The sequence below is a fragment of the Falco rusticolus genome, chromosome 5 (genome assembly GCF_015220075.1).
Source record: "Falco rusticolus isolate bFalRus1 chromosome 5, bFalRus1.pri, whole genome shotgun sequence".
Lineage (NCBI taxonomy): Eukaryota > Metazoa > Chordata > Aves > Falconiformes > Falconidae > Falco > Falco rusticolus.
The window spans coordinates 40,121,537-40,145,817 of NC_051191.1; the positions used below are offsets into that span (position 1 = coordinate 40,121,537).

At 40.6% G+C, this 24,281-nt stretch overlaps 1 protein-coding gene across 1 annotated transcript; it reads left to right on the plus strand.

Moving 5' to 3' along the window:
* The first annotated feature begins 770 nt into the window (after window positions 1-770).
* On the plus strand, window positions 771-23,847 carry SLC38A4 (solute carrier family 38 member 4). Its single transcript, XM_037388224.1, has 16 exons — window positions 771-878; window positions 4,806-5,036; window positions 5,916-6,006; window positions 7,258-7,373; window positions 10,416-10,489; window positions 10,682-10,774; window positions 12,388-12,469; window positions 12,562-12,644; window positions 12,745-12,803; window positions 13,196-13,474; window positions 13,593-13,672; window positions 14,795-14,895; window positions 15,868-15,992; window positions 18,633-18,777; window positions 19,777-19,874; window positions 21,293-23,847. The coding sequence occupies exons 2-16, from the start codon at window positions 4,918-4,920 to the stop codon at window positions 21,392-21,394; spliced, it is 1,647 nt and encodes a 548-aa protein (XP_037244121.1). The 5' UTR covers window positions 771-878; window positions 4,806-4,917; the 3' UTR covers window positions 21,395-23,847.
* The last annotated feature ends 434 nt before the right edge of the window (window positions 23,848-24,281 follow it).

A 24,281-nucleotide genomic window follows, 5' to 3' on the forward strand; every position in this document is an offset into this window, starting at 1 on the left:
GCAGGAAACTCTAAAAATTTAAAATTACCTCCCCTCACCTGCCTTCCTGCCTTCACAGTCAGGCCAGTCCAAGGGCTTTAATCACAAAGCCTACACGGGAGGGAGGGCTGTTTGGTGTGGGGGGGTGTTAATTATGGTCATTATGTAATGGGATAAAAGGTTGCAAATTCTACAGTATTAAAGGCACATCACAGGTAATTAAATACTTCTCCAGAAGTCTATGTTGCTGTTGAGTGAATAACATTTGTCATTTGATGTATACCTCCACAATTTCAATTACAGTAAATATTTCAAATGGGAAACTAAGACACAGGTCAACCAGCCCATCTGAAAGCATACACTTCTGGCCAAATCCTGCCGTGCACACCTCACTGCGGTAGCAAGATGCAGCTTTGTAGTCACAGAGATAAGAGCAGTGTGGGAGCCCTTAGCTTTTTCTCCCAGATGCTACGTTCCAGGCTTGTTACTATCGTGCTACTACCAGTTTACTGCACACGCATTATTCAAAACCCAAGACTATCAAATGAAAGCATGACCAAGCCTGGGTGAAGCGTTCTGCGGTTATGCATTTTGTAATAGTGCTAAGCTCAGAAAGCAAATAGCTCCAGTAACGGAGATGTTTGCCCTCAGTGTGCTCCAATAAACTGATTTACCTTCTTTTTTTTGCCCCTTTTTTTTACAAAGAGCTGACGCAAGTTTGTCAAAGGGAGTTGGGCTGTAGCAGCTGTTGATTGGTTCATCTCCTACACTCCCATTTGTCTTTAAATCACTGTCCAACTGCTCTAGGTTGCACATGAGCAAACTTTTCATTACAGGTGCAATTCCTAAAAGACAGAACCTGCTTAGCAAGCAAGCAAGAGAACCTGCTTGACTCAGAGGTAAACCTAAAACTTTTTTTCTTTACAATGTTCAATCAATGTATTTTAGACACTAGCCATATCTTTAAAAATTGAGAATTAGAAATGTAATTAATCTGTAAATATAAGTGCAATGTGAAGGATGGGGTTCTTAAGATTTACTGACATGGTAATTTATGTTGGCAAATATCTTTGGTATTTTTTCAGGAATTAAATTTAGTCTTTTTTTTTTTTAAAGTACTAAATCAAAACCTAAGCAACCAGAGAAGCATCAAAAAATGTTTAAATTGACCAGGCAATTAAGAAATGAATGCTGTCTTTCCTTTGTAGCCCTTGGCTAACTTCTGAGAATTTTTTTTGAGGCTCTTGATTTACTTGGCTCACATTTCTGTAAACAAATGAATTTTTGAAAGCAGGCTTTGCATTCTAATTGGTTATTTCACAGCAACACTACTTATTTCATTTTGAAATAGCTGTTTAGACAATAATAATATAAAATCACTGTCATGAAGATGAAGAATCTGGCAAAAATCTGCTAAATTAGATACCATGGCTCAGTTTACAAACCTTAATACTGCAAAACCCATGCAAATATTAGTCATATATGTGACCCGGCATAATTTGACCACTCATTTAATGTCCTAACTGAAGACAGGACAGAAATCAATAACGTGAAATCAGATACCAAATGTTTTGTAATTTTCTGAATCACTGCTGAAAACTGTTACTTAATAAGTTATGCAGAACAGTACCCTATACTTGAAGAGAGAAATAGTTCTACAGGGATAAATAACTTCCCTCTAATAATAGGTGAATCTCTTTTGCAAACAGTTTTTCCATTTTAACACCATACTTTAGGAAAAATCTTTTCCTTTCAGCCAAATACCACAGGAGGCAGCAAAACCATCGCCGTATTGAATCCAAGTTTAAGGAACACCGTAGAGCTAAGAGATTTTTCTTGTATGTTTAGGCACCAAATTCAGAACTTTGAAGCAGAAAGCATTAAGTCCCAGGGAAGCTAAAGCAGCTGAACTTTGGTGTTTCTCCTCCGATATGATGTGCTTAGCTTCTGGCAGGGCCCAGGCCTGCCCGACCTTGGTTGCTGCGATCTGTCACGCCATCACCGCCCTGGTGCCTGGCCATGGCCCAGGAGCAGCGATCCAGCCAGCACAAACCCCTGCACAGGCGCAGCCGAGCACGTGGCTACCAGCCCTGGCAGTGGGCTTGGGCATGACACTGCATGCAGCTGTAACCACCATTTTACTTTAAAGTGAGCCACCTAGTGCATCCCCCTTTTTCTAAATAATATCTCGCAGGTCAAGCAGTGACCCAAGAGGCACAGGGCTACCCCATTTCCCCCTGGTGAAGGGGTGGCAGCTCTGCCCCTTCAACGTTACTCATGGGGAGCATGTGCTACCAGTACCTCAGCGTCCTCCCACACCCTTCAGTACCTGCAGAGTAAGGAACCTGAAGTTAGGGATTTCCACCAACTAAGGTCCAGCTCTGCCAAGTTCTGCTGAAGTTCAAGGGCACCATTGCTTGCAATTACCGTTACAGTGTTTGCAGGATTCAAATCTAATACCGAGCCTGTTTCATGAGCCTCATCCTGCCCACATTTATGCCAATGGTTTTCAGCTCATGGCTTGCAGACCCCTTGATCTCTACCAAGCACTCCCTAAAAAGTGACAACTGCAAGAATCCAGGTTCTCAGCAGATTTAATTTTGCCACCTGAGGCTTTGCAATTTCGCAGAAGACTTTTAGGAATTCACAGATTAATAAAAAGTAGAAAACCACTGCTTTACCCAGTAATTCCACAGCCTTTTGACATGACACCCATAAATCAGATTACTTGTGTAAATGTTTGACAGGACAATGTCCAGATGATTCTTATGCTGTAACATGTACTTCCAGTCAATTTTTGTTCCCCTTTCCAAACTGTGTTTGCTGTGCTGCGCAGACTTTCCTCCTCAGTCTAATCTCTGTGTAACTTAACTCCTGGCAACCTTTTTTGCTTACTTTTCCTCTGTTTCCCAACTCTTTGAAGATCTGTATTTTTTGGACTGCTACTGCTGGAAAAGATGTTCCTCCGTTAGGCAGTGCTCACGGGGGAGGTTTTACCCTTTACCACGACAGGACTAAACGCAGTCAGATTTGTCAGCCTGACTTTTACGTGACAGATTAAAAATAAGCATCAGGAATTGGAAGGACTTACTTTCCCAGACAGGGCAATGTCTGCATTTGAAGACAGTTTTGTGAATGAAACTGCATTTAGGAGGGCTCTGTTGGTGGGGGGTTATTATTTTTTCACGTCCCGGAGTTATTCATATCCGAGCGGGCAGACCCCCCCGGCCACTGGAATGCAAGTGCTGGAAGCTCTGCCCTGATGGCCAAGTCACTTGTCCCCTCACACACACACCCTGCACGGCAGCAGAAAGGAGTAAACACAGCCACCCTCTCTGGTAGGAAATCTAATGTACTGTGATACTGCTTTTCCTTTTCAGTTGTTTTGTCTGGGTGAATCTTTTTAGTAAAAAGCAAGGAAGACGACTTTAATTTCTCTCCCAGGGTCAGTTTTAGCCTCCAGGATTGGTATGTAAAGTTTATATTTATGTTTTAATTACATGTACTCTAACATTTGGCCATTACAAATACATTTGTAGACGTTCTTAATTAAGAGCATCGTGTGATCGGTAGCAGAGGATAGTGAAGGTCTGATCGTCAAGCAAGGACCTATACATCCATAAATGCAAAACTATGAAAAAGGCTATCAAATAAATGCAGGGGGTTTTGACACAAAAGTTATTTGTTGTGGTGTTTTCTGATATTGTTGTTATACAGTTCTGGGCTGCATTTAGCGTGTGATATTTATGAAAAAAGTAACAGATCCAGCCAGTGTGCCTGTTTGCAAGGTTGCAGGTAGAGTGCCAGGATTCTGCAATTCTGGCCCCAGGTGTGCCAACAATGTGTTATCTGGTCTATGCTCTTTCCCTTCACCGTGGTGCGCCTTTGTCTCCATAGCTGTGGAATGGAAATGTAAAATGCATCAAGGAATATCTTTGGGAATGGAGAAGTATTGTAAAACTGCAATATTTCTTGCACAGTTTTCCTCTTGAATTTGGATATGAGCAAATGAATGCAAATGTGTATCTGCATATGAGACTATAACATAAAGCTGCTGAAATCCAAGAGGTGAAGTCCTCTTTGTAACTTCAGTTTGTACAGTTTCCTTTAGTCCATATAGAAATAGAGAGTTGAGTATTTATTCGTATGATTTGTAAAAGGCAGGAATTTTTCTAACACGTGTAAAGATAGTCAGTCATATCCATGTGAGAATCCAGTGTGAGACACAGCTTCTAGTTGTAGGACAAGTAAAAATTAAACACAGATATACTGAAAACCAGAAACTGCTATATCAGAATTGCACCTCCTAATTATCAAAGTCGTCATCACGTCGAGATGCTCACCTCCGCCGGATCCCAGTAAAAGGGACAAATCTTCAAAAAATTTAAATCTGTGACAACATTAATCTTACAAAACGTTATTCGGAACACTAGGCACTTCCCTTAAGAGTGTGCAGGTTTTGACACAGTGGTAGGAAAACCCTGTTATACTCCCTTCGCTTCTAACAGCAAGCACTTCTGCATCACCATCACCTAGAAATTCAAAAGCAGCAGTTCAAGAAATTATCTTCTGCTGGCTTTGTAATTTTGCCAGATGCTGGACATCTACTGTGCATCCGTTGGCCCCTGCACTCCGTCATTTGAAGGAAGACAGAAGGGCCAAGTGCCGGCATATAAAGGGACATAACGCTTGCCCTGAGTTTTCCCAGTTTGCAATGGCTTCCCTTCCTAACGCTATTACAAAGAACAAACACAAACCCAACAATTCACAGTGGTTCATCTAATGTGAGGAAAACTCTAATGAGTTCTATTGTGTTTTGTTTGCAGAACAGAGTGTTCTGGCAGGCCCCGCATGGTAGAGAGGACCCGCAAGCAGACGGCACGGTGCTGTTTACCCTGAAGAAGCAACTGCGTGTGCTGGAAAGCGCTGACCGCTCTAATGGATCGCATGGAGCTGCAAAAAGTCAACATCGAACTTGATGATCAGAGCAACAGTGGGGAAAGCCTTGAAGACAACTACACAGAGCTGGTTGATTCAGAAAAGGCTGCAATTAGGAGGTAAGCATTTAAATGGAAAGGCTCTGTTAAGGCTAGAAAGCAGTAATCAAAACCAAATTTCACTAATGGCATCTGGGACACAAAACATTTCCCAGGCAATACATTGACATTAATGTGGTTGTCTAGCTGGAGTTTTCCCACAGCACTGACTCTCCCTGCTCTGCATCCCAGAGGATGGAGTGCCCAGCACAGCAGGAGCAGCCCAGGTACCCCCTTGCTGGCCACCACCTGGAGTGACCTCTGCAGGCTCCCAGCCCCGAGCTCCCCCTTGGCAATTTCCATCCACTCTGGTCAGATAGTACCCATGTAATTAATATGCTGGCAGGGAAGTGCAATCTGAGCAAGCTGAGAGGGGGAATGCTTTCCAGGGCAAGGTATGGAGGGCAGCAGCTCAGTGCTCCCACTGGGACAGCCTACCCTCAGGCATCTCCAGCAGGACCAGCTGTAACACCAACACCTGGGTGGCCTGAAAAAGAATCTCAAAACCAGCCACCAGCCTCCAGCTCTCAGCTTGCTAAACCCTGTGGCATGTGTCTCCAACAGGGCAGCTGCAAGACGCTTTATTCCTCGAATGTGAAGTACATGCCTAGCTTTAACAAAGTGTTAGCAGTAAAGAATTGTTACTTTCCAACATCTGCAATCAGAAATAATTTGAAGATTACTGGGTTTAAAACTAAATTCCAAGGCAAAGCAAAGTTCTATTAAACATGCCATTGGATATGAGAATCTTGCAGGAGAAAAAAGAAGTTTTTTCTGAAGGATTTTAAAATACTTATTGCAATGTTGAAGGAAAGTTTCCACTAATGGCAAAAGGCGTTACTTGAACATAATGTGTGACATAAGCCTTACCTAATATTTCTTATTTTTCTTCATGTTCAGTCCATTTGCTAGTGACGATGCAGAAAGTCAGAAGTTCCTTACAAACGGATATCTGGGTAAAAAGAAATTGGAAGAATATAATGAAGAATATGTAAGTTTTGTTAATTTTTAAGAGTAATCGCAAAGTAAATCTTGTTAAGCTGAATCTTTTTCCAAAAGTTGCAGCAAACAAAGTTACTCTGGAGCCTGATCAGCATAATCTTGGCTTCAGAAGAGTAAACACATTTTCTAACTGTTAGTACAGCAAACCCTTTCTATTGCCTTGCAAGTTAAACTGGGTCTCTCCTTCACAAGTAGTCAGAAGAATTCCTCAGACCTTGGACTTCATTAGCATCTATGTCACCTCACCTGAGATGTCCAGTCAGGGTGGGTCTGCACCTATTTTTCTAACAGGAGATTTGGTTCAGGGGAACTTTGGTGTTCCTGTACCAAGGTAGAACTGGGTGTGTGCTTGTATTGGTTGTTTCCAGCATCAGTGTAAATGAATCCACATCCAACCGCGTTGCTTTAAAGAAAGGACATTCATGTTTGGCTTTACAATGCAGAACATCACACGCTCAGCATGCTTCCAGCTCTTTAGACAAATCTGTAATCAAATGGAAGCAGAGCACTGGTTCCTGGGGTGTGCATGTGGGTACCTCTGCTCAGATTTGTAACCTTATTCAAAGTTTTGATGAACTTGGTGCAAAGAAAGTAATTTTATTGGTCATGTTACAGGTTTTATTAGGATTGATCAAATAAAACCAAAAAATATTATTTGTGATTGCAAGCTAAAATTAAGAGCCATAATCACCCCCTTTCTTTTCCACTTGGTGGCAGATGTGACTCCCTCACACATTATCCCCCCTCCCACCAGCTTTTTGTTCTCTTCCACTCCCCTGCCGCCAGCCCAAGCTACACAACGCTTCCTTCTTTCCTTCCCCAGACACACTTTTAGTTCCCCAAAGGTGCACAACCTGCTTGGAGAAAACCTCAATAACCAGTTGGATTAATTTTAAAAAATCATCTGACTTTTTTAAATCAACAATTGGGAAATCTGTTAGATAACAGCATGCATTCCTACAGAGGCTGACCAGCGTAACCAGTTGTGGCTGTCACCCCCGTCACCTCTCAGGGATGTAGCCCTCCTCCCCCCGGAGACAAGGGGAGAATGTGAGAGGCAAACACCTACCAGCACAGCTGGCTTTGGCAGTAAAAGAGACTGTGGGCGCAGGAACCTTGACAAACCTCCACCTCTAAGAATCAAGGGGACAATACAGGGAAAACCATCAATGAGGATAATTAGGCTGTTGTGCTCAGTAAAACTTAAATTAATTGCAATTTTCTATTCTCGCTCTAACAGCACCAGGGTAGAGCTTCCTTTGGAATGTCCTCATTCAACCTCAGCAATGCCATTATGGGCAGCGGCATCTTAGGGCTTTCCTATGCCATGGCCAACACCGGAATTATCCTTTTCATGTAAGTACATAGAAAGAAAAGCAAATAGAATATAAGCAGTGAGCTGGAGCTAAAGTTTTTGTGGTTAGAGAGGTACATTAAGCTTGTTTTGTTAGCTGAAAAGTTTTGTGGGCTCATTTGTAATGAAAACATTTTAGCTGCACCACAAGGAGCCATCCGCTGCTGACAAACCATTATGGTTTTTATTTCAGCCCTGTTTTGTATCAGGAACAAAACTGTGAATTGATACTGTGCAGTCAAAAACCAGAGGGGAAGAACAGTATACTGGTCCAAAAATAACAACAGCAATCTTGCTGGTTCAGTATGGGAATTCAACAAGGGAAATAAATCACCCACAAAGTATATATTTACCTTATCCCGACTATGTAATCACTATGTAGAAATGGAAGAATATTTGATTCAAGTCTGAAATAGCAGCATGCTAAGAATGTAGAGGTATTCACAGATTTATTCAGATTTAACGTTGCTCCCTCAAAGCTATTTGTACTCTGTGTGCACAGATGACAGCAATGGTATGTGGCTGACATACAGTATCTATACAAAATGGATTTTGATAGACAGTAACAGATAGCCATGTGAAGTTTTTTAATCTATGGCTAACCCTGTAAAATGAGACAGACTACAACAAAAAACCCAAACTTGATTTTCTTTTTAATAACTGAGTTTAATTGTAACTGAAGCCTTAATTTTAATCCCGCATGAGGGCGGGATAAAGCATGACAGTACCGTATGACAATAGGCCATTGTTTTACATTACTGGAATCTAACAAGCCTTTAAATCAAGTTGCATGGCTATCGTTATATGACTTCTTTCTTCTGGAGATTGTAACTACGACAGCAACAGCATTTGAAATGCTACGTGTAGTTTCCAGTTGCTAAGAAACACCTCCTGTTTTGCCAGTAGAATTTTTAACTGAAAATTAATTGTAGATGCGAATGTTGTCCTGGATAAGTACTTCCCAGCACCTGCACTCAAATGATTTAGATATAGTATTTGCAGATACAAGTATAAAAGCTGGTTCTGAAATGAACTGCATTAGTCTGAAAAATGTAGGATTTTTTCCTCCAACTTTCTCTGAGCACTTTTGCTAACTAGTATAGCCACAAATTATCACTGAAAAGAAAACTGTGATACATCAAGCCTCACTAGAGGAAAAAAAAATTGCCTTTGCAATATCTTTATTTTTAAGGCTGTTCATTCACACAGGTGGCTAAAAACATCTAATATGAGCCTAATGACATTAGCTTTGTTGGCAGTGCTAAAGCAGGGAGTAATGCTAAAGCAACTTTGTGGAGTCGTAAACTGCAAAAACAAAGGACATATCCACCCACAGCTCGTTTTCTTTCCTGTCTTGTTTCCATACTTTCCGCATGAGAACATTCTCCCTTCTGGTAGGAGAAGGACTTTGATTTAAAAGTATAAAACTGTTTGGGGATATTGTTACCCTCATGGCATGCATCCACTTGCTAGAGGTTCCTCTGTTTTCACAGATCATGACGTTACTGTTAGCAGGACAGAAAAATCCCATCTACTAAATGGAAACTGCTGGACATTAATTCTAATTTAGACAATGCTGCCAGCATCGTCTACATTTTTGTAATTTACTGTTCTCATGTTGCCCAGTAGCTCTCCTGCTGGAAGATATTCTACAGGGTGAAGGCAAAAGGAAAGGTCCTAAAATTCAGAAACTTTCCAAAAGTTCTCGTTACATCCTCCTCTCCCACAGGGGAGGTTTGCAATGGCACAGAGCACACACTGGGATATCAGTTCTGTAGCCTGGCATGATTTAGCAAGTTCCAGCCTGGATGGCTTTGGTTTACTACACCTCATGCGTCAGGACACAGAGACCATGCCTCTGAATAGCAGCTGCACGTGTGCCCCTGACCAAGAAGGATGCCATCTTGGCAGGCTACACTGAGACCCCAGACCCGTATTGCATGAACCCACAGCATGAGAGATGACACTGCTCACATGAAGCATTGTCTGTCTTTATTGGAGAAAGAAATTTCAAAGAAAATTTTGAGAGTCTGGTGGCCATCATCTGGCCCCAGGGCCTATGTCTCCTCTTAGACTGTAACCCATTTATGAACCTGGCTGTCATTGTCTCCCATATCTGTACCAAGGCATTTGTTCAGTGGAGTGGAAGGTGTGGGCACAACCTCCTGTTCAGCCATGGAGTAAGGCACATCTGTATTTCCTAGCTCTGTCACATTATCTTTGCATCCCCTTCTGCACCAACACTTGTGCAGGCTGATAACCAGGCAGTTATGGTGATAAGAGATGCTGCCCACAGCACTGTACCCTGAAAATGTCATACAAAGCTACATTTTTCACCAGCAGTTCACAAGAGGCAGACAGCTGATATCACACAGGATACGAATGTTGCATGGAAGAAATATAGCAGTAATCAGGATTAATGAATTCAGGCCCCCAGTACCTTCAAGCATACTAGGCCACAAGAGTATGCTGCCAGTGTTGCAAGAGCAGGTTTTCCAGTGTCATGCCATGCTTTAGCATTATGCAAGATTTCTAATATACTTTGCAAAGCAGGCATCTCAAGCTAAACTCCACAAATTCTTGATGACATGGCAGAAGTCAAAATTAGTGACTAGCCAGGAGCTGGCAGTGAAGTAGTCACAGTCATGGTGCGAGTGTTGCTTTTTTATATAGCTCTGAATAAGAAGAAATTAAAATTAGAGGTCAGTGAGCAGGTAAGAGATCAAAGACCTGACTCTTGTGTGTAAATCCATTTACATTAGTAAAGTCTTGTTAACATTTGGGATTCTGTCCTTCTGGAATAACACAGAGCTGGCACTTACTTGGGCTTAAGCTTTGAAGGGGTTTTGGGGTGTGTAAAGTGCAACTGTACGCGCAAGCAAGCTACAGTTGAAATTTATTTCTGCGTTTGCACTGGGAGTCCAAAGCACAAACTTGCTGAAAACTACACATTGAACTTCATGACTATGAGCAAGTGTACGTTCAAATCCAATGAATGTCTCTGATGTCTTGCTTGGCATTCTGATTTCTGCCTTGCCTTGCAGAGTTCTGCTGCTCAGCGTAGCAATACTGTCACTCTACTCTGTCCATCTCTTACTGAAGACATCAAAAGAAGGAGGTATGAGGATCAGGCTGTGACTGGCTGAGTCCCTACTGCATGCATATGTTTCACCTTGGAATGCAATTCAAGTGTGTCTAATGCAGTGGCCCATATTTCTTTTTTGGTTTGTTTTTTGGGGTTTTTTTGTTTGTTTTTTGTTGGTTGTTTTTGGTTGGTTTTTTTTGTTTTGGGTTTTTTTTGTTTTTGCAGGATCACTAGTATATGAAAAACTGGGAGAAAAGGCATTTGGCTGGCCTGGGAAGTGTGGTGTTTTCATGTCAGTTACAATGCAGAACTTTGGAGGTAAGGGGCAAAAATTCTAACTTCTGACACTATTCTGCAGAACAGAAGTGCTTTCTCCCCTCTGTCTGGCTAAATGGCATCAGAGATGAGCCAGGTACATTATACACTACAGTGTAGTAAGGAAGGACAGGAGGAATTAATCTTTCCTTGTTTCAGCTATCTGACACTTCAGTATCTGGTTCTGGTGAAAGCTAGTTAGTTGCATTAGTCTCCATGACCGTTGAAAAGCCTTCAATAATGGCTAAAATGGCTTGGCTGACTGTCCTCAAGGAGTTGAACATTTCTTTTCATTGAGTACAGCTCAGACTAGATATCAGATGTTTCAACTCAGAAAAGATTAATCCACCCTAAAAGGAACAGCACATGGATCTGACTTCTCCATCAAAGTAGTGCATTTTCCAGCTGAATTCTCTACTTGAAATGACAGTTGGGTTGTGATCTTTTTAAGATGCTGAGTGTTTAATAGTGACTGCTGAAAGTATTCATGCACAAAGATACTTCATGTGAAATACCTATCAAGTAACCTCCATCCTCTCAGAACAGGAGACTACTTACATCGTAAGTAGTAGGGGTAGGATTGTACATTCATGCAACAATTTTATTTCCTTTTGCTACCCTGGAAAAAGCTTTTTAGGAGACTGGGGAACACTCTATCTGAAAGCTCAGGGGAGTTTGTAGTTTTTTCCAGATTTCTTAAGCATATGTAGTTAAAATATAAATTAAATGCATCATTGGTCAATTAAATGTATGTAGACTTTTTTGTGATCTCTGTCTTGGAATTTGGTATACTTTGCAAATCTCCATCAACAGAACATTACCACCTTTCTAGACAACTTTGCTACCCAGACAGGGGTGGTTTGCGTCTCTCTACTGCAAAAGGCTTTTTGATTTTGTTCATAAAAGGTCCTGTTCCATGGTCTTCCTTCCCTTCCTTAAGCCTGGATATCAAATGTGGTTGAATTCAGGAAGGAATTACGCTTCTCTGTTAGAGAGGAATAGCTGTTCTTCTAGTCCTTTTGTCTAGATTGATCCATAGGCCTCCAGAGACCTCTCTGTGGAGAACATAAAATAACGAAAAAAGCATGCCTTCTGGCAGTAACTTTAAATGAGATATATAAAAGTCCACCCTTCCATCAGGAATCTTGACAACTAGTTGGTGTTTTTTATAGATATGAAGCAGAGTATTGGAAGAAAGAAGCTGAAAATAGAAGGGATAAGACAGATGAAGAGGTTTAGAGGCAGTAACAAGTTACTACAGAATGTGGATGGACAGTGTCCACTGGGAAAAGCCACCACATTTACAACAGAAAAGCAAAAGGAAAAGTTGAGTGTAAATTAGAACAGTGCTAAAAGCATGTTGTTAAACCAGTAATAACTGTATGGTATTCTAATACTGAATGTTAGATGGCATTCCGGACATGCTTATAACAATGTCAAGGGAACATACCATCTATTTAGTCACACTGTTATTTGAACAAAACTCATTTCTCTATTTTAGCAAAAGATGGTTTCTCAAACAATATGTTTTTCATGCAGAATTAAGGGGTTTTAACACAAATTCTTTTTGTTGGAACTACACTGTTTTCTCTGAAGGTGTTTTTTGGTTTTTTCAGCGATGTCAAGCTACCTCTTTATTATTAAATATGAACTTCCTGAAGTGATCAGAGCATTTATGAAACTTGAGGAGAGTTCTGGGTAGGTACCTTTGCCCAACCTGAACCTCAGATGAAAATTTTTCACTTTGATGTCAGTAATAATGACTGTTACCTTTTATTCCTCCACTTTAGAGAATGGTACCTAAATGGAAACTACCTCGTCATACTTGTAACGGTTGGGGTTATTCTTCCCCTCTCCCTTCTAAAGAGCTTAGGTAAGCTTAATGCCCCACTTTATTTTTTATTTCTATTAGGACTGTGAATTTATATGTAGCTGAACTGTTTGTTTTGTGTTTTTTTTTTCTTGCTGCACAGGTTATCTTGGTTATACGAGTGGTTTTTCGCTGACCTGTATGGTTTTCTTTGTTAGTGTGGTAGGTGACCGTTTGGGTATTGTCTCTAAGCAAATACAAAGCCTGTAAACTGTGCAATGCTGTTATATTTCTTACCATGACAATTTAATGTGGATGTTAGAATAGCACCTGCAAGTGAATGAAATCAACAAGACTATTGCTGAATGAAGCCAGAATAAAAAAGATCAGCCTAAAAAACAACACTTGAGAGCAAAGAATAAAGCAGGACAACAGCAGAGGCAAAGTAGCAACAAATACTTGTAGGAGAAACAGAAGTGGTAGCACCTGATTTCTTACTCCCTCTCCTTCTCTCTTCTGTGTGCCTGTGTTTATATTTCCATTGACATACCCTGGATTTAAGTGTAATCTCCTATGGTGGTACTTTTCTGATGACACTGTCTACTCTTTTGTAGGTAATCTTCAAGAAATCCCAAATACCCTGTCCTCTCCCCATCATGGACCATGGGGTTGAAAACTGGACCGCCACCAACAGCACAGTGCCAATGCACATGGTCATGTTACCAAACGAGTCTCTCAGTTCTGGAGTGAATTTCATGATGGACAACACAGCTGAACACTTGCCGGTCCTTGACGAGCCAAAAGATACCTCCCCCAAAAGTGGTGTAGAATATGAAGCACACAGCGACAGTAGTGACATGTGTCAGCCAAAATACTTTGTGTTCAACTCACGGGTAAGTGAGATTCTGTAGAATATGTCTTTAGCCATTCATACCACAGCTAAACTGCTGCCTGCCAAAAGTCAGAGGTACAGCAGTGACCATTCTTACTAATGGGAGCTTTATTTTACAGACTGCCTATGCAATACCCATCCTGGCATTTGCATTCGTATGCCACCCTGAGGTGCTACCAATATACAGTGAACTGAAAGAGTAAGGTTCTTAAATTTTGTCCCATCCTTCCAGTTAACTATAGCTAGAGATCACTTTCTACGTGTTCTGCCTTGATTGCTGGTGTGTGGACACCCACCTGCTAATGATTTATTGCTTTCCATATTAAGCAGATAATGGCTTTGCTTTGACATAATAGTCAGATATTGATGACAGAGAACCTCTGTTCGGATAACCACCTTGATTGATATTTAGTTGGGAAAGGAGAAATCCGGACAGTCCTTTGAAGGATGTGAAATATACTGGGGAAATTGTTTGCACTGAAACAGATAATTCTGGTTTCCAATAACATCTTAATGAGTTCTGTGTCTGGGTCAGCTGCTGCTTATTCTTAAGGTTTCTTGGGATGCCATCTGCTTGGGAATCTTACATAAACTTTTCATCTAGCCTGTTTTGCTTATCAAATATCAAAAATCAAATACAATTGCTTAAATCAGCACAGAGTTGACAGTTGGGAAGGGCTAAGAAAATGCATTTGTTCAACAGCAAGAATTACATTACAGGAGGTTGTGTTGCAAAACTCAAGAAGGCCAAGACCCATTACCTCCTATTTCAGCAGGTTTAGTCCCAGAAGAAATAAAAATTCTCAGATAACATGGGACCATGCTTCCAGGTCCTATAAGCTGAAGATTTTCTCACACTAAATCTTTAAGCAAAGGATTTTTAAAGTAAGGATTTGACCTGCAAGAGGTTCTTGAACCTCCAGAACACCCCTATGTAGCTATAGGGGTATGTTCACGTAGAGCTTACTGAAATCTCTTGTCTATTATTATAGCCAACTCTGTAATTTTAGCCACTCCATTTTTTATTTAAAATATACCATTTGAGATTCATTGTATATAAATAATGATGTACAAAATAACATGACACGTTTATATGTTGGCACTAAGTAAGTAGTAGAAATGGAGTTTCAACATACTTTTATACGTCTGTGCTGTTCTGCACAGAGCTGCAAAGCTTCAAGAGCTCTGTATAACCAATATAGTTGCTATGAACTTACTAGCCAGTGAAGGAATGTCAGTAGAACTATGACTCTTCAGACTACTTCTTGTACAAATAGAGACTTTCTAATAGCCCTGTTACTGTCTTTCTCTCATACTCCAGCCCTTCCCGAAAGCGGATGCAGAATGTCTCAAACATCTCCATCACTGGCATGCTTATCATGTATCTTCTGGCTGCCCTCTTTGGATACCTTACTTTCTATGGTAGGTCAAAGCCCTGTTCTCTGTAGAATTTTCCCTCTTATTTTAAAGCAGGTGAGATGGTTGTATCACATTAAACCTCAAGTATTAACATATTTTCTGTGGGTCTGAATCCAGGTGTAAGCATTATTCAAACAAAATATGCAGTATATGTAATCTCCTGAATAAGCAGTGAGACTTATCCAGCTGTCAGGCCACAAGTCCCTTACCATGAGAGGCTCAGAGGCACCTTCTAGGAGGACCAGTTGTGTATCTTTTGGTTTTCTGAACTTGGACAACAAGCTGCTGCAAACTTGGCTCTTGGCAAAGGCCTAGAGTGACCGTACTAAAAATACGCTAGTGCTCAACAGTTTTACATGACATTATTAAGTGCTACCCACCCTGGCTCTACCACTAATTAAGCTTCACCTATGCTGAAAAACAGGTGCAAATCATTCTAGTGTAAAAAAAATATGGATGAGCTAGACTAATCAGTAGGTAAACAGAGCAGCCCCTGTATTAGCACACTTTTATGCAGACACCACCTCTTTTTACCTCGTTAGTTCTTCCATTACAGCAGAGAAGTGAATGACACAGCACAATCTGCTCTCTACTGCTGGGGCCAGAGGGTCTGAGAGCTGGGACACCTGCGTGGAGGTAGAAGAGAGGTGTTCCTAGTTCAGTGAGCTGTCTCCTATTTCATATCAGAGAAGTTATTTTTACCTTAGGTTCCACATCCACTTAATGACTTTGAGAAAGTCGTTTGAGACACTGGAGTACAAAACATCACCTCAGACCGTTACTACCCTCATTGTCTCTGAACAATGAACTTGTACCTGTTGTACGGGGAAAATAACTATTTTGTGCCTAGCCCATAACTTGTATCTGATGACAGCAGCTGGGCCAAAGCTAATCTTATCTAGCTGCAGTATAAAGATCTTTTTGCAGTGCAGATATTGCTTAAGTGATTTAATTCCCTTCTGTTTCCTTTTGTAGGAGAAGTTGAAGATGAGCTACTTCATACATACATCAAAGTGTACACCTTTGACACCCTCTTGCTGTCAGTTCGCCTGGCAGTGCTGGTGGCTGTAACCCTGACTGTGCCCCTTGTCCTTTTCCCTGTAAGTAGCACAGCTGTTGAAGCTGAAATCAGGGCTAGCCCATATCCACTCACTGTATGTACTCAGCACAGGCATACTTTAACATTGAAGAAAAGTAAGCCTGTGTTTTTATTTTGGAGGGCCTGTTTTCTCACATGCAGTTGGACCAGAGCAAGGACCTTAGGTAGCTACAATTGCAAACTCTGAAAGACTGAAATAAATTATTCTTTATAAATATAAGTAAGTCAGGAACAACTGCCCTGGCTCGCTCTGGCTCTCTCTGTGCTATATTTATCAGAGCAGCAGCGTAAGTACCAAAGACTTGAGAGTATACTGAAATCACTTACGAGATTTCCTAATACAGGCACCTACTATAGCATCCAAATTCAAGACAGACATGTGCAACTCAGGCCATGCGCTGTGCAGGACTGCCAGGCTTGGCTGCCAAGGTAGAGAACCAAAGGCCCTGTGCACATCTTAGGTGCTTGAGTCTATGGACAGGGGAGGAAGCTAAGTGCTAGAAAACAGAGGCAGTCAAGTCAGCCACATAATCAGATGTCTGAGCAAAGTTTGGAGCTTCCAGGTAATGTTCACAGGGAAAAACACACTATCCACAGTAGCAGGAACAGAAAGACACTTAGCTAAAAGAACTGGTCTGCAGAGGGAGTGACCCTCCTCAGGGATCAATCCCCACCTGAAGAACAGACCTCCATGCTCCTGAATGTACAGGACTGTCCCTCGTACATTCTCCGAGCTGCTACACAGCAGGGAAGAAAATAGTTGATCCTGGTCATTAAGTTTTGAGAGGCTGTTTTGCCATTTGTATGGCATGTTACGCTGCTGGCGGACGCCAGCAATCCACATCACACCATAGTGTTCACATGCGATAAGAGCAGTAACCTTGGGGTCCTCTGGCTGCATTGTCCTGGATGCAAACACAAGCTCTGTATAGTTTCCAGGCTTGCTGACAAACACCTAAGAGCAGCAATCACTATTCAAGGTTGTCTAAAAAAAAAAAAAAAAAATTCTGGTATAAAGCATCCAGGGTGATCAGTCCGTCTAGCCTGGTGCACTCTGGTGCTCTGCCTTAAATGTCGTGTTTAAACCAGTGACTAAATGTTTAAATTAGTCTTAACTAACTGATCACTCTTTATGGGAAAACAAGAGCATTGCAAAAGCCTCTGTCAGATGTAGCATTTTGCATGTTTAGCTTTTGGTATAATCATTTTTATATATGAATACTGTCCAAAGGCATAGCAGTTACATGCCACAGCACTAATTGCTTTATTGAAAGAACTCCCATGAAAATATCATTTGCTTGTAAGCCAGCATATCAAACAGTTTTATACAGCATATCAGGACAACCAACTTAGCAGATCTAATTACTCCAAATAAACAGTATAGCTCTATCAACTAATTTTCTATGAACTACCACATTTGTATTTTCTTAAAGTAGTCAGATTTATTAGTTTATTCTTTAAAAGAAAAAGGAAATAAATGCATCGCTAAAAAAAATAAGTATAGATCTATGTACCACTAGTCATAGTGTACATATGATTCCAAGATATAAAACTCCATAGTTTTATTTTAAGGACTACGTCACTGCAGGAGAAATGCACAAGATGCTGACAATAAGTGAACAGGAATGCAGGCAGCAGTTCTTTGGTGGAATAAAGCTGTTTCACACCAACTCAGGGGCTGAACAAAATTTTTGAAATCTGCCTCCCTCTCCCTAATATTGGCTCACATCAACCTGAAAAACATCAAATGCAAAATTCATGCTGTGGTTTCCAATGATGGGCTTCAAGTCTGACAGAACCCCATACATTTACAGAATTGCCAAACTCGTCCAGAAACCGTTGTCTGTTATGTTAAAACAACCAAACAGAAGTGGGGTTTGAGATTTTTTCACTGTAAAAACATCTTTATTCAACTTCTAGATTTCAAATCTTTTAAGTCAATCACGGTAATTCAGAGTAACGTTATCTCCAGCCATCAAAGGGATTTGCTCTTGACCTTTTCCCTACTTACCATCTTTGCTGATGAAAAAGCAAAAAAAACTCTCTCTGTGTTGTGTGAGAAAGGCAGCAGAGCAAAAAGGATCCTCTGAAATAGCTTTTAGGATTATAATTTCCAAGTGGAATTGAAAAATATGCTTTTATTTTGAGATAGAGATACATATATATGTATATTTAATGAAAGTGAAACAACAGCTTGCTTTTTCTCTCACTGAAGTAAATGACAGAACTCCTGTGGGATTTTCAGAGGGATCAGGTTCAGGAATACAGCAACTCATATTTCACCCGTGCACTTTTTGCCTGCTTATTAGTATTCATAGTGGGGGTTTCTTTGTGGGTTTTTTTTTTTTTGCTGATATTAGCATCTTTCAGTTGAACAGATTTAATGTCCCTTATTTTACACCCTATTTACCTGAATTTCTTCTACACTGCAAATATTTTAGTTTCTGCATTAAACTGTGAACACAGATCTCAAAAACGTACATCAGAGTGAGATTACATTAAGGGAATCAAAGACTGAAAACACATTTCTTCAGACAGAATTTGTCACAGCAGAAGTAACTAGCATAGATCATTTTAAAAAGTGAAAAGCAAAGATAAATTAATTGCTCTTTTATTTTCCCTGCTGGTTTTCATCTTACAGATCCGTTCTTCTATCTATACATTGCTGTTTCCCAAAAGGCCATTCAGCTGGATAAGACATTTCCTGATTGCAGCAGTAATTCTTGCTTCTAATAACCTGCTTGTCATTTTTGTCCCGACTATTAAAGACATCTTCGGATTTATTGGTAGGTTTCATAAATACTTTTTGTTTACTCTGTTAATCCTTTCCACAACGAATTCACATTCATGGACTGAATGGCAGTCTCAGTTTGGCTCTTACAATAGAGTAATATAAACACAGATAAAAGTGAAAATGGAAATAAAAATTCCCAAACAGCTGACAGACAAAGCTAAACAGTACCCAACTTTGTTGCCACCTTGCCTGAAGCACAAGTAATCCCAGTTAAAAAAAAAAAATAATAATCCCATTTGACAAAAAAGGGCACTTAGTGCATGTGGAGGAGAGGAAAATCATCCTTGGTTTTCAAGCATCTGTAGACTGGACACAATGTACTGACTTCCAAACTGTGATGTTGGAAAAAGCAGAAAAGTGACACATTCTTTTGACATTCACAGTTCTCTCCCTACCTCTTTCTTTTGCTCAGTTTTGGCCTCTAACCAAAGAGGTTCATGAAAAGTCTCCATGCCCTGAGCTACTTGTGGACTCAGGGATGCAGATGCCCTTGAGAAAGACACTCAAAGGGGTTTTTGCCTTTTTTATACGTTATGCTCCATGCAGGCAGGCAGTTTGCTCCTTGCTGCCTTTTACACGGGGGCCGCCATGCTGGGCTCTTCAGAGAGGAGACGAGTAGGCACTTCCAGGGCACAGGTCATCCACCCTCTGCTTTTTCCATCCACCCTTTTTGACACCAGCTTTCCAGGGCTGTCACATGCTCCGGGAATGCCTGTTTGTCCTTGCTTCACCAGCTCACATGCAGACATCTGTATCACAGGCAGCCACGCTGGTCTGAGCAAATCCTCTCAGTAACGAGTGCTTCTTTGGGCCCCAAGCATCAAATAAGTGTTTGGACATCTACAGCTCTGCACAAATGCTGCCTCAGAGAAAGCCCTTTCTGCAGCTTCGCTTGGATGAGCAGCTGCCTCCCCACACGCCGTCTTTTGCATGTGCACCACGTTGCTTATGTGTCAGACAGCAGGGTATTCAGCTTTGCTTTCTCTTCCAGGTGCTTCTTCTGCTACCATGCTAATTTTCATCCTCCCTGCTGCCTTCTACCTGCGGCTCGTTGAGAAGGAGCCCCTGAGGTCTCCCCAGAAGATCGGGGTAAGGAAGCTGGCAGCAATTTTAAAAGGAAGGATGGGAGGGTGTGGGGTCACAAATACTCAGACCTTTGACTTGCAGTATCTGGCACTTGCTTATAAATGGTAGTGTCTCACTCAAAACAGGTCAGGTAGTGTGATTCACCCTAGCATGGAAAGCCAGGCTTCAACTAGCCAAAGCCTTTAGCCCACTGCTGCTACTGATTCGCAACAGTAAATGTCTAGGTTAAAGTGTGTCTTAAATAACTAGAAAAAGGCATTTATTTAATCCAATCTAAGCTCTAGTTGACACCTGCACTTGCATAAATACCACCAAGACTATAAGGAGGTGTTGGTTCATGCTAGAAGGCCAGCTGTGGAGTAACAGGAAGATTTGAGGTCAAGGTTAAGAAGAAAGTTGTACTGCAGAGATAATTGAGTTCCCCTCTGACATAGATCCATACACCTACAGGAGACATACACGAAGGTCTATCATTTATACACAGCATGTGTTTATGTCATGCTGGAGTGTTGCAGCAGCAGCACCTTTCATCCTGAACATCAATAGCTATCTGCACATTTAACAGTATCACCAAGGAGATGTACTTTGGAAATTTAATCAGAAAAGTTGTTAATGAAATATATATGCAGGCACATAATGTAAACAGATGTACATTTATACATTTATATGCATGTTCACAAAAAACAAGGAAGTGGAAATTCAACTGACATACTGCAAGTACAAAGAAAAAGGTTTGTTATAAAATTATTTCTGATTATGACTTTTGAAGCTGTTATTATAGAGAGATTTTGCATATTTGTTCATGTCTGTCTGTTCATTCTTCATGTTGCTGTCACATCTAAAATTTCACAGCCTGCACTGAGATCATACACTATTCACCATTGTGTTGCGAGGCAGAATATTGTTAAGTGTGGATGGGTTATGGTAAACTAAAGCCCCACTAAAGCAAAGGGTGACTATAAGCATCTGAATCACTTGAATATATGCAGAAATGTCTTCAGAGAAGAGAGATGGGCTTACCAGTTTGTCTAATAAGGCTGAAAAGGATTAACACTGAAGCTGTTCTTGATATCAGAGACAATGATCATTCATTGAAAATGGGTCAGTTTTTAAAGAAAAAAACTGTTTCTCTGTTACATGTTTTGCATTATTGTTCATAGTAACATAGCGGGGGGGGTGGGGGGGGTGGGGGGGGTGTCCAGACCTAGTCTTGTAAAGCCCAGCTCTCCTGGACTGAAATTTACATAGGGCTAACTTTGATTCATGTAGCCCTGTATGACATTACTTGGGCTTTAGTCACAGCCAATGACCCAAACCTGGGCCTTGGGTGTTAAATAAATGCGGTTCCAGTGGGACAGTCTGTGAACTACAGTCTGCTCAGTCACGTGCTTTATTAATAATATTTCATTTTCCAATTGCAGGCTGTACTTTTTCTCATACTTGGCATAATCTTCATGTTTGTGAGTATGACTCTTATTGTAATGGACTGGATTTACAATCCTTCAAGTTCCGGACATCACTAACCTGTGGAGACAACCAAGTGCTTTTTATAACATAAATATTTGTATCGTGTGCTCCAAAGGACACCTAAAAGGGACTGTTATTCCTAGCTAGTAACTGCAGTATTTTGAAGACAGTTTCTGGTAAGGTCACTACAACCCAGTGGAGTCTACACCATACTTTTCACTAAGGATCGTTATTTATGCATTAGCAACCTGAGCTTAGCATTTCTGGCCAGGTGAAATGAAATGTGTGGTGTGAATGCTTTCTGTTTTCAAAACCAAAATAACTGTGTACATAGTCCTCAAAAATAGCTTTGTGTCACCCTTTTCAAACTCTCCCATCATGCTAATAACCACAGAGCTTTGGAAAGGTAATGGCCAGAAAACCAGCTAGTGCCTTGTTTTCTATCTGAAGCTTGTGGGAGTGGCTGGCCAGGTCCCAGAGAAAGGGTACGGTTTCTGTAAGGGATCTGAAAGGTGACCACTCCCTACAACCTGTCTATCAGAAAGATGATGGCTTTGACAAGCCAGTCGACAAAGCTGAGCATCAGATTTTTTGCCCAAATTCATTGCCCTTGGCATGTGACGGCTGTCCTACAGTATAAAGCTCTCTGGCACAGACCTTGTGCTGGGGCGTATGCTTGAAGAACAGTTAAGCATTTGCATTTTGTTCTTAAAGTTGCCTGTGCTGGAAACATCAAGCATTTCTGCTGTGGGTTTTTTTGGTTTTCTTTACTTCTTTAATTCTTGTGTGAGCTTGCATCACTGAACAATTTGTATCCTCCATAGAAACTTGTCTTCCATTCTCACAGGAATATAAGGAGACCACAAGGTGTGGCCAAGCACATTGTTCAGTACTTGTGTATTTGATAAATGTTCAGTGCAGAAAACTGTAATTTGCTATATATAAAAATATATGTATTTATGTACATAATTTTTTGTTTTCTTGTAGGTATAAAAAAGTTACCCTGTGGTAAATGATTTTTGAAAATTTTTTTATGTGTCACTGTTTTCATAGCCACACATTTAATATTGTTTTGAAGAAAACATACTGGATTGGTGGGTTTGTAAAAGGTTCATTTTTATTCATCAGTGTTTGAAATATACGTGTAGCAAACCCTGTTACCTGTGTAAAAATACATTCAGATGTTTACTACTTACATTACAATAAATTGCAAGATGTTTTCCTCTTAAGAATTTTTAATAGGTACCTCAAAGTTCTGTATTACTGTTGTACACCACAAACTTTGGTAAGTTGCTCTGCTGCTTGTCTATGCATATGCTAGCATACATAATTAAGGTATGCAAAGAAAAATACATTGTCAATAATCTCAAGTGTATCGGGCTATGCAGCTGTGCAAGACAGAAAAAAAAAAAAAAGTTAAGTTCCATGTTATATGGATGCTTAATTAACACTCAATACCCTCCAGACTGTGATTTTAGCTGTGCTATGGAGTACCCACTATATATGACCTCTGCACACCCCAGGGAAAAATAGTCAGAGAAGTCACATTAACTCCATAGCAGAGGGAATGAGTGGGAATGTGCAAGTGTTGGTTTTAACATGCTTACACAAATCCAGGCTCATGTAATTGGAGTTTTCATTTTTCAACTTAGAAATCAGTTGAATACCCACCTGTAAACTCAGAAAACCATAAAGCACCCAAAAGTTGTCTCTGCTCACTCCTCAGCTTTGCGCAAAATTCTGTATGTGTATATCAATGTGTGTATACTTACAGGTTAACTGGAAAAGCATATCAAATACTTATTCCATGTCAACTGCTACCTTTCTGAGCAGTATTTATGCTCACTTGAGTACTGTAACCTTATATACAGGGGCACAATTGCCCATGAATAAGTCTGTCCTTGCATGTTTTAAAGAAAAAAGTTGTCAATAATCTTTTGACCTGTTTTAAGCAGATTAGTACAAATAACGCTGAATTATTACTGAAGAGGCCTTTAACATGAACTAGAGTTAGTAGTAACACACCCACACACCTCTCTTCCTGTTACCATTACGGAGAGTTACACGCATGGAAGAACTGAAACGTAACTGCATTTTGCTTCAGAGCAAAAGCACAGACAGTGACTGCAGCTGCATGTAGAGACTCAGGAATTCATGTAGCCCACCTAAAATATAGATGACCTCAAGAAAAGTAACAGAAAACCTATGGAAAAACAGCATAAGTCACTGCCTTTTCACAACACAAAACTGTCGGTGTCCAAAATAGAGGGTAGAGAGTCTGTAAACTGTCAGTTTTTCAAGTTGAAATATGTCGGTGACAGCGATATGCAGCTGCTGCACACACTGGGAGCCAGAGTGGTATTGCACACTAACTTATTAGCACTCACTGCTGGGAATGGTGGATGCTGGAACATTTCTTGAACATTTGTAATGTCGACAATAGGACTTGTGAGGACTTTTATTACAAAACCCTCCATGGATGTATAATAAATGAATTTTTCAAAGACTAGATATTTTTTTCTTCTTTTTCAAGCTAGCAGGAGAAAGGGGTTTTTTTAATCAATCAGAGTCAAACTGGTATCCTTAACACAAGCATCACTAAAACTGCATTCCCTTTGAAGAGAGAAATTTGCATATCCATGTATCTGCAAATGAGCAAGATGGCAGCCCCTTCATATAATAACCCTTTTGTGTACCCTGTTTACATGTCTCTATTCATGGAGCTGCATAGACGTCACTGGGTAGAGAATGTCTGGTGTTAGAAGTGGGATCTGTGAGATACTGTACGCCTCGTTCTTTGGAGCATGGGATTAGCTGGGATACACAGTATAGTAGCTAAGTATAGTCACTATTAGGAGTGCATACCAGATGGTACTGCTCTATATAAATACTTCCTATCATTGCAGCTGTAGGTTTTCCTGATGTTACATATTTGTCCGGTGT

Coding starts and splice junctions, on each gene's coding strand:
- SLC38A4 (XM_037388224.1), top strand. CDS start 4,918: ATGGATCGCATGGAGCTGCAAAAAGTCAACATCGAACTTGATGATCAG. Junction 7,374..10,415: donor ACCGGAATTATCCTTTTCAT/GTAAGTACATAG, acceptor CTTGCCTTGCAG/AGTTCTGCTGCTCAGCGTAG. Junction 19,875..21,292: donor GGTCTCCCCAGAAGATCGGG/GTAAGGAAGCTG, acceptor TTCCAATTGCAG/GCTGTACTTTTTCTCATACT.